Here is a 15,477-nt window from a genome sequence, read left to right as displayed (position 1 = left end):
CAATTTTGCATTATCACCCGCTGCATTTGCACCTCCAGCTTCCTTACGCCACAGTAGTATGGCTAAATAGAGAGGTTCCGGGGTACGATTTTCCGTGCCAAAATCCGTATGGGCGCTACGGATTTTTTCCCGGCGTGCTCCATACGCTTTTTCGGCACGGAGAATCCGTGTGGACTGGCTTTCATACGAACCATGTTTCGTATGGAGATTTTGCGTCAGGTGCAGAAAGATTTTTCGCGTACAAATTTGGTACGAGAAACATCAATTTTCCGCGGGAAGTTTTGATTTCGGTACAAATTTTCAAAATAAAAAGGCATATCGCGGGAATGTGACGTGTTTGCGATCGTAACCTAGGCAATGACGGCAAACACATAAGTTCCGTACCCCGGAACTTTTCACTGCTCGAAAACGACGTATAAATATCCGTAGCGCCTCCACGGATTTTGGCACGAAAAATCGTACTCCGGAACCTCCCTAATGTTGCACATGCGGTCCTTCTGGGACATGCAAATCATGTGTTTGTGTCAAGAACAGTAGAAAATGTACGAACTGTGCGCCAAGGGCGAAGTTGAGGTGCAAGAATCTATCAACCGCAACCTGTGGCATGACTTTCGCCAGCCAGCCAATTGCTCCACCAATTAGCTCCAGTACGCAACGCAACACCGACCCTCCAGCTAGTTGCCCTGAACTGTCAGCCGCAGCAACAGGGACAACGCTCTTGCTCTTTGTTTTGTATTCCCTAGTTGGCTTGATTCTTTTCTTTTCTTTTATTTTCTGATTGGATTTTCCTATTTAGTTGATTGGATTTTTGCTAATTTTTGCTATTTTCTTGAATGGTTTGGTCACCATTGCCTTTCTTGCTTGCGCTTTTCAGTTTCTTCTTTCTGACACCCGGTTTGTTTTCAAATAAAAGTAGTAGTAGTAGTAGTAGTAGTAATACTAGTACAGTCTCCTATAGTAGTACAGACCTGTACTACTATAGGAGACTGTACTAGTATTGGAGATGTGTACTTTTATTGTTTCTGGAAAGATTGAGTGTCTGGGTTGGGTGACAAACCACTCGTGATAATGATGCTGTAAGGCTGTAAATACATCCGACCATGGTAGAAACAGTGTACAAGGTCACATCGGATGATAAATGGCGAGGTAAGCGAGGTAAGGTGGACCCTGGTACCTGTACCCCAGTAATTTCCATCACATCATTCCGGCATGTACTAGTATTAGAGACGTGTACTTTTATATTTTAGATCCACTCTCAACTTGTACTTCAGACGTACTAGTATTGGAGAGGTGTATGTTTAATGAAAATACGGTATCACCCCGAACGTTCAGAAAAATAACTTTAGTTTCGTACAAACTTTAGTTATTTCGCGCCCCTTAGCGAATACTAGTATAGCGAAAGTTAATTCCAAACGAAAATTTGTACTTTAACAGTAGTACACATATTGCAGAAGCCTTGCGTAATTGCATAGGGCCAAAGGTCACCTGTATGTTGCATGTAAAATGTGTAATTTGAATGCAGGCGTGGAAAATGGTTTTATGTGATTTTGTACTGTGTGTTCTATGGACGTAGTCTGTGGAGGGCCTTGGGTAAGAACCCTTAGCGGGAATGTCGTGGATTGGTGGTCTCCCTGGCAACGACACAGACCTCGTTCTAAAAGGCACCGAGAGAGCTTGGAAGCTCAGGGCCCTACGCTATGCTTTTTTGCCTGGATGACCTAGACAAAAAAAGCATACAGTAGACTCGTTCGCCCAAGAACGTCCAGGCTGGAAATCTAAGAACGCCCCAGCCTGGATTTAAGAACGAACTCCAAGATTTTTAAGAACGCGACAGTTTTTGGTATTGTTCCTTCATGATCTTGTCCGAGTACACGAAGAACAAGTCCGCAACCACAAACTCTTGTCGGGTCTTCGCGGAAGCATCACCCAGTGCAGCGCCACATACTACACGTGCATGTAAAGTGTACAACCGGTACATGTAGCGCACAGTGCATTGTACATGAGCGTCACGGGTCATGTTGGACGCGTAAGAACGCAAAATAAGAACGTAGCCTGGGGCGCTGAAAAATAAGAACTTTGCTAGGCTGACCCTCTGAAACCGCGTTCTTGGGCTTACGAGTCTACTGTCGGGATGTTATAAATTCTTATAAATTTCTCCTTAAAAAAAAGACATAACCTGGGATTCGAACCCGCACTATCGCCCTGTATGCATCCCCGATACACTTCGCATACATACTAATTCTTCCAAGTTGCTTCACGTTATGTTTCAAAAAAGCATAGGGATGTTATAAATTTTTCAATTCTCCTATTTTTTCAGGCATAACCTGGGATTCGAACCCGCACTATCGCCCTACATGCATTCCCCGCATTCATACTCATTCTTCCAAGTTGCTTCACGTTATGACCTTGCGTTTGAAAGCCCTATTTGAATATAGCGGCCAGCTGTATGTGGCCAGCTGTGTTTGATGGTACGGTACGGTACGGGACAGATACGGGATAGCGCCAGGCGTGACACAAACAAACAAATACCAAATTAAAGCTGTGTGGATCCTGGCTAGCGTCAGACGTTACTGAAGTAACGTCTTCTGCATAGCTACGGGAATAATGAAATGCACCTTTTTTGGATTCTTCCGAGTTGTGGTTGCTTTGTTTGTGGGTTTTGATCAGGTTTATAAAATGAAGGTCTCTACCTCGCATTTATGGCTAATGAAGACGATGTAATGAAAACCTTGCTTTATCTCGGTATTTATCCATGTCCTTATTAGCCACAATTACTCTGCCTCAACCTTTATTATAATATTGTACATACAGGTATATCATATGGAAGCTATGGATGATGGACGACTTACCATAACACACTACACTTCCATTCATATTAGTGAAGTCCCTTCCCTGTCTACCTTTCACTCTGTATGTATTTGGTTCAGTACTCTGATAAAAATCAGCCCAGACGTAGCTGTAGTCGAGCCCATGTATGTTGCTGAGGTAAGCAAAGTCATACAGGCAATGGGCGGCCAATTTTGGTGGAAGGATCATTCCCATTTCGGAGCAAATTCGTTTCGCATCTTCAAGGCTTTTCAGATCATTGGCAGGTTTTAGGGAATTAGGAACTACAAGATAGGAGTCGGTCAAACACCTCTCAACACCATCGACAACCAGGTCCCGGCGGTAAAAGCCTGGAGTAGATAAATGCAGTGGATACGGAAGGGAAACCATGAGAGATGATGGATGTGTGGCAAAAGGACAATCTGGCATGCCTCTATACTAATCAAACCACGCCACCACTCCCCTTTTTCAGGCTCACACATGACGGGTTTACGTGGCTCTAGTAAAAATTTAAAAAAAAATACATACAAGGCTAGACTCGGATGGGGAGCCAAGAATTAATTTATAGTAAAGAAAAGGACCAAGGAACTCCAACTATACTGTCCACTAAGACCACCTGCTACTAAACAATCCGCTCATGCCATAACATAGCCAGTTAGTTGTAGAACGTCAGTGCCGTCAGTTAGTGTCTGGCAATGTAATCGCATTAGGCCATGCAAAATATATTGATTGTTTATCGTCAGACATGCCTTTTTCTTCTCTTTTCTTTTTGAAGCCATTTTGGCGCAGAGTAAGACGAATCCATGTGATGCAGATGAATCGTCAGCCACGAATAACATCTTGCAAGACAATTTTGAGGATTATTATAAGGAAAGGTGTAACCACCAACGCAGAAAAATGAAGAAAATCAGGCCGCTGGTAATCAGTTTCACTTTTCAAGCCCATAGCAACTAAGTCATGGTTCAGTCTGTGGACTTGACCTGCGAAAATCTATGGCCATGACGACTAGAGGCTGTAGGCTGCAGTACATACAGTACATTTACCAGAGCTAGAAAATAAAATAATTTGACCAGGAGGGTGAAAATTCGGGGTGGGCGAGGACGATAAACAATCTATTTTTTACTTGGCCTTAGCTGATTGGTAGTGACTGGTGGTGTTAGTGGACATTATAGTGTAACTTGTAGTTCCTTAGGGCCTGGTCAGACTGCGGCAACTTTTGGTTGCCTGACGAAAAAAGAACAGCGTCCAGAATTTGAATCGCGATCACACTACACATGTGGGGAGAATGAAAATTCAAACTTCATTTCGAGCGTCAAGTGGTTATCTCCACGAACGACGTCAAATTCCTTCACCTTGGGATCGCCAACACCTTCAGTGCAATCCTTGCAACCATCCTTATGAGTTTTGTTGTTGTCCGTGGCTAATTAGCTCCTCGATATCGAGATGAAAAAATCAGTGATTATCAGCGTCAATGGCGTATCAGCATCAGATCCTGTTTGGAGCGGAAAAGCGTGGCCCGTTCTTGCTTTTTTTTTTGGAGCGTCAACTCTCGCTTTTGCTGCTCTGGCGGCAAGTTACTATGGAGATTCGGATTATAATCCTAGGATTATTTTAATTTTGCTGCAGTCTGACCAGGCCCTTAGTCCTTTATTTTACTATAAAATACGTACAAAATTACAAAATTAATGTCATTTTTGGGGTCTATGCAGGCTAGAGAACTACTTCAGAATAGAAAAACAGCACTTCTTCGGTAAAGGCGTTTTCATGGTCATAGTGCACTGTGCGCTGTGTGTGTTAGTGTGTGTGTGTGCGTGTGCGTAAGCGTGCGCGTGCGCGGACGCGGGCGCGCGTGCGTGCGTGAATGCGTGCGTGCGTGTGTGTGTGCAATGCTGCATGTCTAGCGATGCGCTTTCTTTGGTACAGACCTTTTCGGTTGTGTTCGTGATCTATGGTTTTCGCTTTCTTGCAGTATTCACGTCTATACTGCAATACTGTAGTATCCCGCGTATAAGCCCATGCTCATGCATAAGCCTAAGGTCAAACATCACGAAGCTTTGTCGTGCAAGCACATGGGCCTAGGTCGTACCAAGACAAGAATCCATAATGGACTCTTGGTCGTACCATGTATATGTACGTAGTAGATGTAGTTTCTTTGTACATTCAACACAATCATCGGTTGTTTTTGTTTGCACAGTGGCTTTCAGCAATATACTTCTCACTTCCTCGGTACTTTTTAATAGCACAATTTGGGTGTCAGCGTATAAGCCCATGCCCGCATGTAAGCCCATGTTCTTGTATAAGCCAACCGAATTGTCCTTGTGAAACAGATAACCCCATAGGTTTATCCGGGGGATTCTACGGTAGATGCTGTCTCACTGAGGGTGAAATGTGATGCTTCCATTTTCGATAATGTACTTGGTGCGTGAGGTGCCAAGCGGTCCTTGTGTCCTTTTTTCTCATGTGACATTATGATGTCACCAATGCCATTTACTTGATTTTGGTTTTGGATTGATTTACTTTTATTTTGAACAGAGGAAGGACAAAATGTTACGAGTTATGACTAACTGTCCACCAACGTAACCAGATCTTATACAGTCAGCGCGTGCGACAAAATGGCACAAAACTGACAAGGAGTACTGAGACATTCGGCGACCTGACACCTAGCTCCAACCTTTCTCCAAGGCGCAAACCAACAACCTTCCAACTTGGAAGGCTCAGGTTCGGAAAAGGTCCAAGAGGGGAAGGAAAGCGCAACGAAGAGCACGAGCTACGCATCACGGCAACAAAGAATGCCGAAAGTTACTGGATGATGACGAAACTAGTAAGACTATTGGACATACCGGCCTTACTACAACTCGACGACGCAAAGCAACAGACCACCCAACTTGGGAGGCTCAAGTTTACCGTATATTCTCTATTATAAGCACAGTCTCCAATACTAGCACACTGTGAGCACCTTTCGAAACATTATAAGCACAGTCTCTGTTATTAGCACGGTCTTGGTGGAAATCAATGCTGCATGCATGATATCTAGCATGTATTTCTTCTTGCTCTGTATGGATGTATTGGTTGAAAAAAATACAAGTGCAGTCTCCAATATAAGCGCGGGGTAGAGGGGTGTTGAAAAAATATAAGCACGGCGCTTATAATAGAGAATATACGGGTAAGGAATAAACATAGAAAGGGGAAGATAAGCGAAGTCGAATTGTGACAAACCGAAACGTCAACATCCTACTGAACTCCACTATCATGTATGATGGACTAGTTATGTGGCCGGTATGTCAAATAGTCTTACTAGTTTCGTCATCATCCAGTAACTTTCGGCATTCTTTGTTGCCGTGATGCGTAGCTCGTGGTCTTCTTCGTTGCGCTTTCCTTCCCCTCTTTATTATTCGAAAAAATATTGGAAAGATGTGGATGTAAAACTCGATTTTTTTGGGGAATGATATTATTCTCAAAAATGGATAGATTTGAAAAAAATCTAAACAAATTCAAAAAATCATCCAATGTGCGAAAATTATTCACCCGTTGCCATGGCAACAAGATGGCTGCCAAATTTATTCCAAGCAGGGAGTCGTAAAATACCGGTATTTTACGACTCCCTGATTCGAAGCATGTAGATGTTGGCATCAGGGAACCCTACAGGACATGTACCCGTGCATGCATGCACATCATCATACACTGCCGCCTGCCGGGCATATTTCAATACGGACAAGAGTCAGGTTACGTCAGGTGCGGGGCAAGGTCAAGTCTTGCCAGCAGAAGAAAATGCCTGCAGCAGGCTAAAGTTTACCTGACACTTGCAAAAATTGTTTTTGAAGAAAATCTGGCAAAAATCACGCCAAATTTGTTATTTCTGAAGAAAATCTGGCAAAAAAATCACGAAAGATGCATTTTTACAACGGGGATTCATTTTGACCCCCAAGATGCAAACATTATGCAAAACATAATGTCACCTACATGCCATATACCATGTGATGTCAACATCCCCATGTCATGTCACCATCCCCATGCCATGTACCATGTGATGCAGTGGCGGGTTTAGGGGGGGGGGGGGGGGCGCGGGGGGCACGCGCCCCCCCCCCCCCCCCTCAAAAATTTCGACCTAGGTTTCGAAAAATAATAGGCAGGGCGCTAGGGCGCCGGGTCGATCGAGCTAGACTAGGCTCGTCGGGGCGCGCGCGGCCTGAAACGATTGTCCAAAAGCGGTTGCACGGTCGAGCTGGTGTTGATTGTACACACTACAGACTAGTACAGTACAGTCTACAGAGTAGAGTCTACGTACAGTGAGCATGCACGGCGCGGCTACAGAAACACGGTGACCATGGTGACCTGACTGTGTACTGTTGAGTGTTGTACAGTGTGATCCCTGCTGCTGGGACGCGCTCGACGCGTCTTCAACGGTACAAACATCGAAGAAAAGTCTTCGATCGAGTCAACCAAAACACGATTCGAATGCCGAGGGCTCAGGCGATCATCCTCGTTCGAATCGTGTTTTGGTTGACTCGAAGGCTTTTCTTCGATGTCTCAGGGACATCCCAAAAGGCCAAGCTCTAGCCAGCAGAGCCTGGAATTTTTGTAAGGCGTTCCTGTGGCGGCGCAACTCCTGCTGCCGCTCCAACAGGAAACAGTGGGAGTGATGAAGTCGCTGTTATTCCAGTTGAACTTTCGGAGCGGACTGACAGTCACACTCCGCCAGACGCGGAAGAATCTGTTGTCAGGGAGTAGCCAGAACATGAAGAACAGCGCACAGTGACAAGTACCGCTGCCTATGTAAAGGATGCTTTGACTCTTTGAGAGCGGTGAGAAATTGTTGGACTCGCATAAATAATTGCAGTTGATTCGCTCACCTAACGGCAAATTTGAAGTTGACAATGTACATTGTTGCTGCGTGTACAGAAATACTGCTCGTGGTGTGTGAGATTTACGGCTTGTTGTTGTTGTTTATTTTACTTCACCCAATGAGCAGGCAGAGATGCCTTCTCACCTGCCCATAGGACAGGTTCTCACAGAGTGATGAAGGGATGATATGCAAGGGAAAAAAAGAAATGATATTATAATAATTATAAGACAGAAAGGACCAAAAGAAGAAAAGGAAAAATTTATATGAAGACAATTTCATGGAGTCAGAAATAGAAAGACAATAATTTCATGGAGTCAAAGAATAGAAAGACAATTTCATGGAGTCAGGAACACGTGGTTGATTTTATAGACATGCATGCACAAATGTGATAGATGAGAAGGTTGGAATTTATGGCAGATAATAAAAGTTTAACGAGGATATTCACAAAGTAAGTATACCAATGGCAGAAAGAGCTTTTCGGAAGGGACCAGGGACACGTATCACTCTAAAATCAGAGGGGAGAGCGTTCCAGAGAATGCTTCCCCGAAACATCATGGTCGATCGTCCCGCAGGCCCACGAAGGGAACTTGAAGCAAGTTCGACACTTGTCCCCGTGTGGTGCGCTGATCCTCCGGAACAGTCTCTGGGGCCGTTCGGGTGAATAACTGTTGAAGAAGGGGGCTACAGGAGGAGCTTCTTGACATCGGTTTTCAAAATGACCTGGGACAGTAGCATGATGTCATCTACCCCCGACCCATCCCGCCTTGATCCCGGCCGCAACCCCCCCCCTCAGCCAAATCCTGGACACGCCACTGTGATGTCACCATCCCCATGCCATGTACCATGTGATGTCGACATCCCCATGTCCTGTACCATGATGTGATGTCACCATCCCCATGTCATGTACCATGTGATGTCACCATCCCCATGTCATGTACCATGTGATGTCACCATCCCCATGCCATATACCATGTGATGTCACCATCCCCATGTCGTGTACCATGTGATGTCACCAACCCCATGTCGTGTACCATGTGATGTCACCAGTCATAGCACAGAAATGTTTGTGACAGTAAACAGCTTGTTTTTCATGATCCATTGCTTCTTGCCTCCCTGGGTAATTTCAAGAGTACATAACCCCCCAGAGTGTGCAACTCCCACATACCCTGTTGTCCCGACAGAATTTCAAGTTGACGTCATTATTTATGACGCAATGCTCCTTGCAGCAGTGATTTACAACATGTGTACGGGTGTCAACGCATCACACGTTTTTCTTTGCAATAATTTGTACAGGATCGATCGGCTTCGGTCAACCACAGGTTCCGGATTCGTCTGATAATCCGTGTACAGTGCGCATTGCATCATCAAAATGACGTCAACTTGAAATTCTGTCGGGACAGCACCCATAGTGGAGTTGCACACTCTGGGGGGTTATGTACTCTTGGTAATTTTCATCTACAGTAGCTGTTTCTGGCTAGTATCAGGTCTATCACACTTATCAATCGTCCTTATTGGCGTCACGCCATTGTGGAATAAAAGGAAAATAATAATAGTATGTCATGTGACCTGTGATGTCATCATGGGGAACAACAAGAACGCACTCCACTGTACAGCATCCACAAACACGAAAACACTCACCTTGGCCATTCCGGTGCCAGCCATCATTAGGAGCAGCATTAACAAAGAGCATCCATGTGCTGGTCAGCAAAAGCAGTGCACTAAGCACAACCTGTGTATGGAACACATCATGGCACAAGCAAATGCAACCATTACAACCGTGATCCCTTCCCAAGTGAGAAAGCAAGGCAAGGCGATTGGGAGAGACAGGGCACTGTGGCAAAACCTCACAGCAATAAAACCTTCTGGCAAAGTCCTGCTGGCAGGGCCACTATTCAATTTCATGGGTCTTTGTCATGGAATTATCCCCCTCCCCCCCCCCCCTCCCCCTCCTCCTCCTCTGCAAGACTCATTCCCCAACCAGCAGCATTGAAGACAGCCCTCGATCTACTCGACTTGGCAGAGCTTTATAACTCTGCATTCATCGGCCAATAGCGTGCACATCCCTTCTTTGTATCATATCGCTCTGTCCAATTTGAAATTTTCCTTCACCTTTGTCTGACTTGGCCACTGAAAAACCTAGTCTCTTCTTCTTCATCCTTTTTCTCCGTCTCTCCTGGGTTTATTCCTTGTTCCTCCCGTCTCTGAAGTCACACGGACTTGAAAATGTATCCTTCGTATTTTACGTAATCAAGTACTCTATTTCCTTGAACACCCGCCGCCCTTTGATTACCGTTATACCAGCCGCCCTTGAATAAGCGCCGCCAGCTTCTTTGGACTGAAGGTTAATCATAAACAAGTGCAGAGCAGTTCACAATTTATACACAGCTACGAGATGACCTTAGCTACGACGTCATGTTCCTTCACATGCAGCTAGTGTTACTATCGTTTCGGACAAAGGTATCAAAGACGATCTAAAGAAGGGAACAAATCGAACACGCCATGATGACGACCTCTCACAACATAACGGAGAGCAAGACGAGTTATTTTATTGACCACCAAAAAAGGCAATAGTACGCAAAACAAAGTAAACGGATGAAACGTAGGATGCACTAAGGATTGTCAAATCTACAAAATGAAGAACTCAGGGAGAACCAGTCTAGAAGAAAGTGGACACGGACGCTGTGAAAGGAACGAACGCAGAAGGAGAAATCAAACGGCAGAGAACAAAACTTGCGGCGTCCTTTTATAATATTTGTATCCAAAATTTTCTGCGTCGACGTCTTTTTGAAGCTCCTCCACTTCATCCCCGTCGCCATGACGGACTGCTGCTGAACATGCAACTAACTTGCTAGTCGACCCTCAAGCTCCCTCGCCATGATATTCTTTCCAGTGCAACAGGAAGAGGAAGAAGATGCACTAGCCTACAGTGTACTTGGAGAACAAAGGTTCAACAGTGCACATCGTATGTGAACTCTACGCATACAGCACGCACATTGTGACGTACAGCTATTTTTTCAGGGCTGCACCCGTTTTGCTAGTTTTGAATACAGGCCGCGGCGGCTGTTCAAGGAAATACGGTACTGCAAACCCCCTAATTTTAGCAACATATTAACTAACATATAAACTTTAGCGAATTTAGCAAATCAGTCAAATTCGCTAAGTTAGGGGTTGCGAATCAGCGTTTTTCTTTCTTTCTTTTAGTGGACAGTGCCATGCACCATCACATACATATGCAGAGCACTTCATACCTGTCTGTGCTACTGTCTAGTAACTCAGTTACCTTTCTTCTGAACATTTTTTCCTCTTTTCAATAGTACCAAGAGTACATAACCCAAGAGTGTGCAACTCCAGCTATGGGGTCTGGGACGGCAGAACTTCACATCACGTGATGAACCCGTGCACTCTAGTGCATGATAGATACTGGGTTGTACGCAGCCCAGCTTTGGGTACAACTCTCTTGTGGTCACTTTGCACTGTTTGCCAGCATAACCTTTTGAACCATGTCACGTGATGTGAAGTTCTGCCGTCGCAGCACAGCATAGAGGTTGTGCAGGCAGTTGCACACTCTTGGTTATGTACTCTTGGTAGTACACATACTGTATATCTACATGTGCTAGTACTCCGGTTGCTCACGTTACCCAAAACACTGTCTACTCCGATCGCTAGAATAAAAGGTCGCTAAATCGTCGACAATTCGAAATCGCTACTTCCTCCAACTTATTAAAATGTGCGGTTAAATTCATCGACCTGTCCCGCTCGATCTACCTGTCATCTCACGAAGTAAAACAGAGACACAACTCCTCACCTATTGCAGTTGGTCATAGATTAGTTTGGAGAAAAATGGCAAGCACTAATAGCAAGGGGAAGCGATCTCTGAAGCGCTAAAAGCATGTCGCTGGGAAATTTTACGGCGTGAGTACACCTCTCACAACGCCTAAGGCTGTTCGGAAGTGTGGCGCTGGTGTTTCCACTCGGAATCGATGGAAGATCGTGAGCGAATACAACAAGTTCGCCAGAGGCAGTAGCAGGCTGCCTCCTGGTGGGATGCAGCGCTTGTTGGAGAAGTTTCCCGGCCAAAACTTGAGCGAGTGCAGCGCAAAGCGGAGCGATCCGACTCACGGACGGGTACGGTAGCTAGTGAAACTGACATTCTTGAGCCAGTGACTGTGAATGCACAGGAGTATCGGTGTGTCATGCTCAGCAAAGACGGCGTGTTTGACTCGATGCATCAAAAGCTATGGTGGTTTCACCATAACTCAGGAAAGCCTGAGGCTGGCCAGCAGCTGATCTCTCAGCACGACCGTGTGCGGCCCCACACTGCAAGAGCAAACCTGAAGCGATGGTCATTGCACGGGAAAAAGAAAGGATTCAACATCGTTGTTGCAACTCAGCCGCCTCAATCGCCCGACCTAAATTGCAAAGACCTGGTGTTCTTTGCCAGCTTGCAGTCCCCTCAATCGCCCGACCTAAATTGCAAAGACCTGGTGTTCTTTGCCAGCTTGCAGTCCGACACTGAGCTCGTCGTGAAGGAGAATATCGCCGATTTGATGGAGGCTGTGAAGAAATTTTTTTAAATGATGGGCCTGAGTACTCTGCGGAGCGGATGGAAAGTGTATGGAGGTGTTTCTTCGCATCTTTCAAAGGCATAATCGAGAGCCGCATTGACAACACTTATTCACAGCCCACCGGAGCATGGGCAAGCTCGAAGACGAAATCTGCTTCGAACCGCCACGACCTAAGCTTTCCAATGCGACTTGTGACGAGCGCTGAGAAAGTCCGTGATGAAATGGCCGCTGAAAGTGCAGCACCCAGCGAGGAAACCGCTGAATCCACAGACTCCTCGTCAGATGAGAGCAACCAATTTTACTCTCAATGTGATGGACATGCACGTAGCTGTTGCTGTACAAAGTATTTTGAACACACAATCCGTCTCCGTGCTGTACTACTGTTAGCTGCTCCCGGCTAATGATGCCCCCTCACACCGGAACACAGGGGTTTTATATGATTGGATAATTAGAAGTATTCGAGAAGAGTGTAGACAAGGAGAACAGGACAACGACAACTCAAGACTAGACTACAACAGAACTGGAGCATGCGCTCTTCTATGTGAGTGCTCATTGCCAAGGGGAACGAGCGGGAAATACAAATAGTGAGTATTCAGGTCGTAGCATACATACACCTATTACACTGTGCCCCCCTAGCTAAAATTCACGTCCACGGGAATGAACGAAATACCTAGGAAACAACAAAAGAAAACAAACCAAATAATAAACTCAGTCCAGGACATAGTCAGCTAGTCGAGCAGGTGCAGTGCGGACACGGCCAGAACGACGAGAAACAGGAGAAGAAGTACGGACCGGATCAGACGACGGTGGCTGTAGCGGCGGAACGCAGCGCGGCAAATCATCATCAGGCAGCGTAATCGGGTCAGGACGAGAAGCAGTAACGGCAGGCGGTTGACAGTCGGGAGGACGGGAAACGGCTTCAGGCGGACGAACAAACTTGCCACTGGCAGCATCATATCGGGTGAAACACTCAGACAGAGCAGGATCAGCACACGGAGCAAGAAGACTCTGAGGCTTGAAACAATCAGGTGACGACGGTCCAGCGGCAGAGGAATCAGGAGGACGAACAAAAACGGCCGGAGGAAGAATCTCGGCAGCCGGAGGAACATCAGCAGCAAGTGGCATTTCATCAGCAGCTGACAACGGAACATCACGGGCAAGAGGCGGCGGACTCGGCGGAGGAGACGGCACATCGGTCACCACGCGGGACATAGCATCGGCATTCAGATGTTGGCGACCTGGACGGTGGACGACTCGGAATTCATATTCGGATAAACAGTCAAGCCAACGTGCTTTCCGTCCGCGGGGTTCCTTCAGGTTCCGGAGTGCAGTCAACGCAGTATTGTCCGTCCTGGCAACAAATGGTCGTGCCAACAAGTAGTGCCTGAAATACTCCGCAAAATAGACCAGAGCAAGGGCCTCACGATCGCTAGCATCGTAGTTGCGCTCAGCTTTCGTCAGTACACGGCTGCCGTACCCAATTGGTCGCTCAGTTCCATCCTGGATCTGACTGAGGACTGCACCAATCGACACATTGCTCGCATCGGTGTCCAGAATGAATGCACCTGCTGAAGCTTCAAACTGGGGGTACGCCATCACCGGCGCACTGGCAAGCGAACGCTTCAGAGCCTGGAACGCCGCTTCGCAAGCTTTCGACCATGCAAAGCGAGCATTCTTGCCTGTCAGAGCAGTCAGCGGAGCAGCACGCTGGGCGAACCCACGGATGAAGCGGCGATAATATCCAGCGAAGCCAAGGAACTCGCGGACAGCTGTGACAGATTTCGGAGTCTTCCAGTTCCTGACCGCGACGAGTTTGGCTTCATTCGGGGAGATGCCCTCCGCTGACACGCGGTGTCCTAAGAAAGTGACCTCCTCCTGGAAGAAGGAGCATTTCTTCAGATTGAACCGCAGTCCAGCGGACCGAACTCGCGCGAACACGGGCAGCAGAATCTGGAGTTGGCCAGACAGCGTTTCGCTGGCATTCAGGACATCATCAAAGAACACACGGCAGAATGGCTGGACCGGTGTGTTACATAAGCCACTCAGGACTGCTTCCATTACGCGCTGAAATGTCGCTGGGCCATTCCTGCAGCCCATCGGCAGAACATTAAACTCAAACAAGCCCAGTGGCGTGGTAAATGCCGTCTTAGCCTTGTCGCTTCCTTCCATTGCTATTTGCCAGTACCCTGACGCGAAGTCAAGGGACGTGAAATACCGACAGCCAGACAGGGAATCAAGCATGTCATCCGCCCGGGGAATCGGGTAGGCGTCAGGTTCGGCGACAGAGTTCAACTTCCTGTAGTCGATACAGAGTCGAAGAGAGCCATCCTTCTTTGGCACCAATACTATGGGTGATGCCCACGGACTAATCGATTCTTGTATTATGCCTTGCTTTAACAGCGTATTCAGTAGATCTTGCAGAGCCTTCCGGCGGTGATATGGAATCCGCCGGGTAGGTTGTTTTATAGGGTTATTTTGTCCTGTGTTAATTTTATGAGGGAATATGTCACAGTAGCCATAGTCATCATCATGCAAGATAAATAAATCGTGGTTATCATGAAGTAGTTCAGTGAGCGTGCGAGACTGTTCTGTGGAGAGATGATTTTGTGCGTTGATATATTCATCGATGACTTTCTTGCGTTGCTCAGTTAGCGGGATCGGGTCGGGTGAAACTGAGGAAACCATAGCTTCAGTGTCGTCAATATGTTCACAATCTGTAGGAATTTGATGAAGTTCGGCAACATTGGTATTTTTATGAATGAGTATAGGATGATTTGCATGATTTTCAACAGCCACAACCACACGTGTTTGGTTAGGGCCAACAGTTACAAGACTAGGAGTCACTGCCACATCTGGATGCTTCGCCATAAAGGACTCCAATGGATCTGCCACGCAATCCATCGCAACCGTGCACACATCAACAGCTGCACAAGGCACCAAGACAACATGTCCTGCAGGTACCGACAACTCCATCTCAAACACCACACGAGATGAGTATACCACAGGGTCGGCCACACTTTCGGGCGCACACGCCGGGACAACGCCAGGTTGAGCCATGGGTTCAACAACCCGTGCAGACAATGAATCGTCAAGGGCAACACGAGAAGAATACGACGAAACAGGTACATCGTCGGAGCATGCATCAGAATCAGAATGAGGAGTATGAGTACTATTACATGAGGGGGAAGTATTACGCGGAACAATACGATCATAGCCATAGGGCGTACGTGACGGAGGACACCC

General features: G+C 46.6%; 1 protein-coding gene across 1 annotated transcript in view; it reads right to left on the bottom strand.

Annotated features, from left to right (window-relative positions):
* LOC135826770 (sushi, von Willebrand factor type A, EGF and pentraxin domain-containing protein 1-like) overlaps window positions 1–15,477 on the bottom strand; it is a 32,350-nt gene that overhangs the window by 8,596 nt on the left and 8,277 nt on the right. Inside the window, exons 2-3 of the mRNA XM_065339376.1 lie at window positions 9,308–9,398; window positions 2,850–3,176 (exon numbers count right to left, since the gene is read on the bottom strand). Of these exons, the coding sequence (XP_065195448.1) occupies window positions 2,850–3,176; window positions 9,308–9,398 (418 nt within the window). The remainder of the gene's footprint in view (window positions 1–2,849; window positions 3,177–9,307; window positions 9,399–15,477) is intronic.

Source organism: Sycon ciliatum, chromosome 10, assembly GCF_964019385.1.
Source record: "Sycon ciliatum chromosome 10, ocSycCili1.1, whole genome shotgun sequence".
Classification (NCBI taxonomy): Eukaryota; Metazoa; Porifera; class Calcarea; order Leucosolenida; family Sycettidae; genus Sycon; species Sycon ciliatum.
This window is presented reverse-complemented; position numbering and strand designations above follow the sequence as displayed.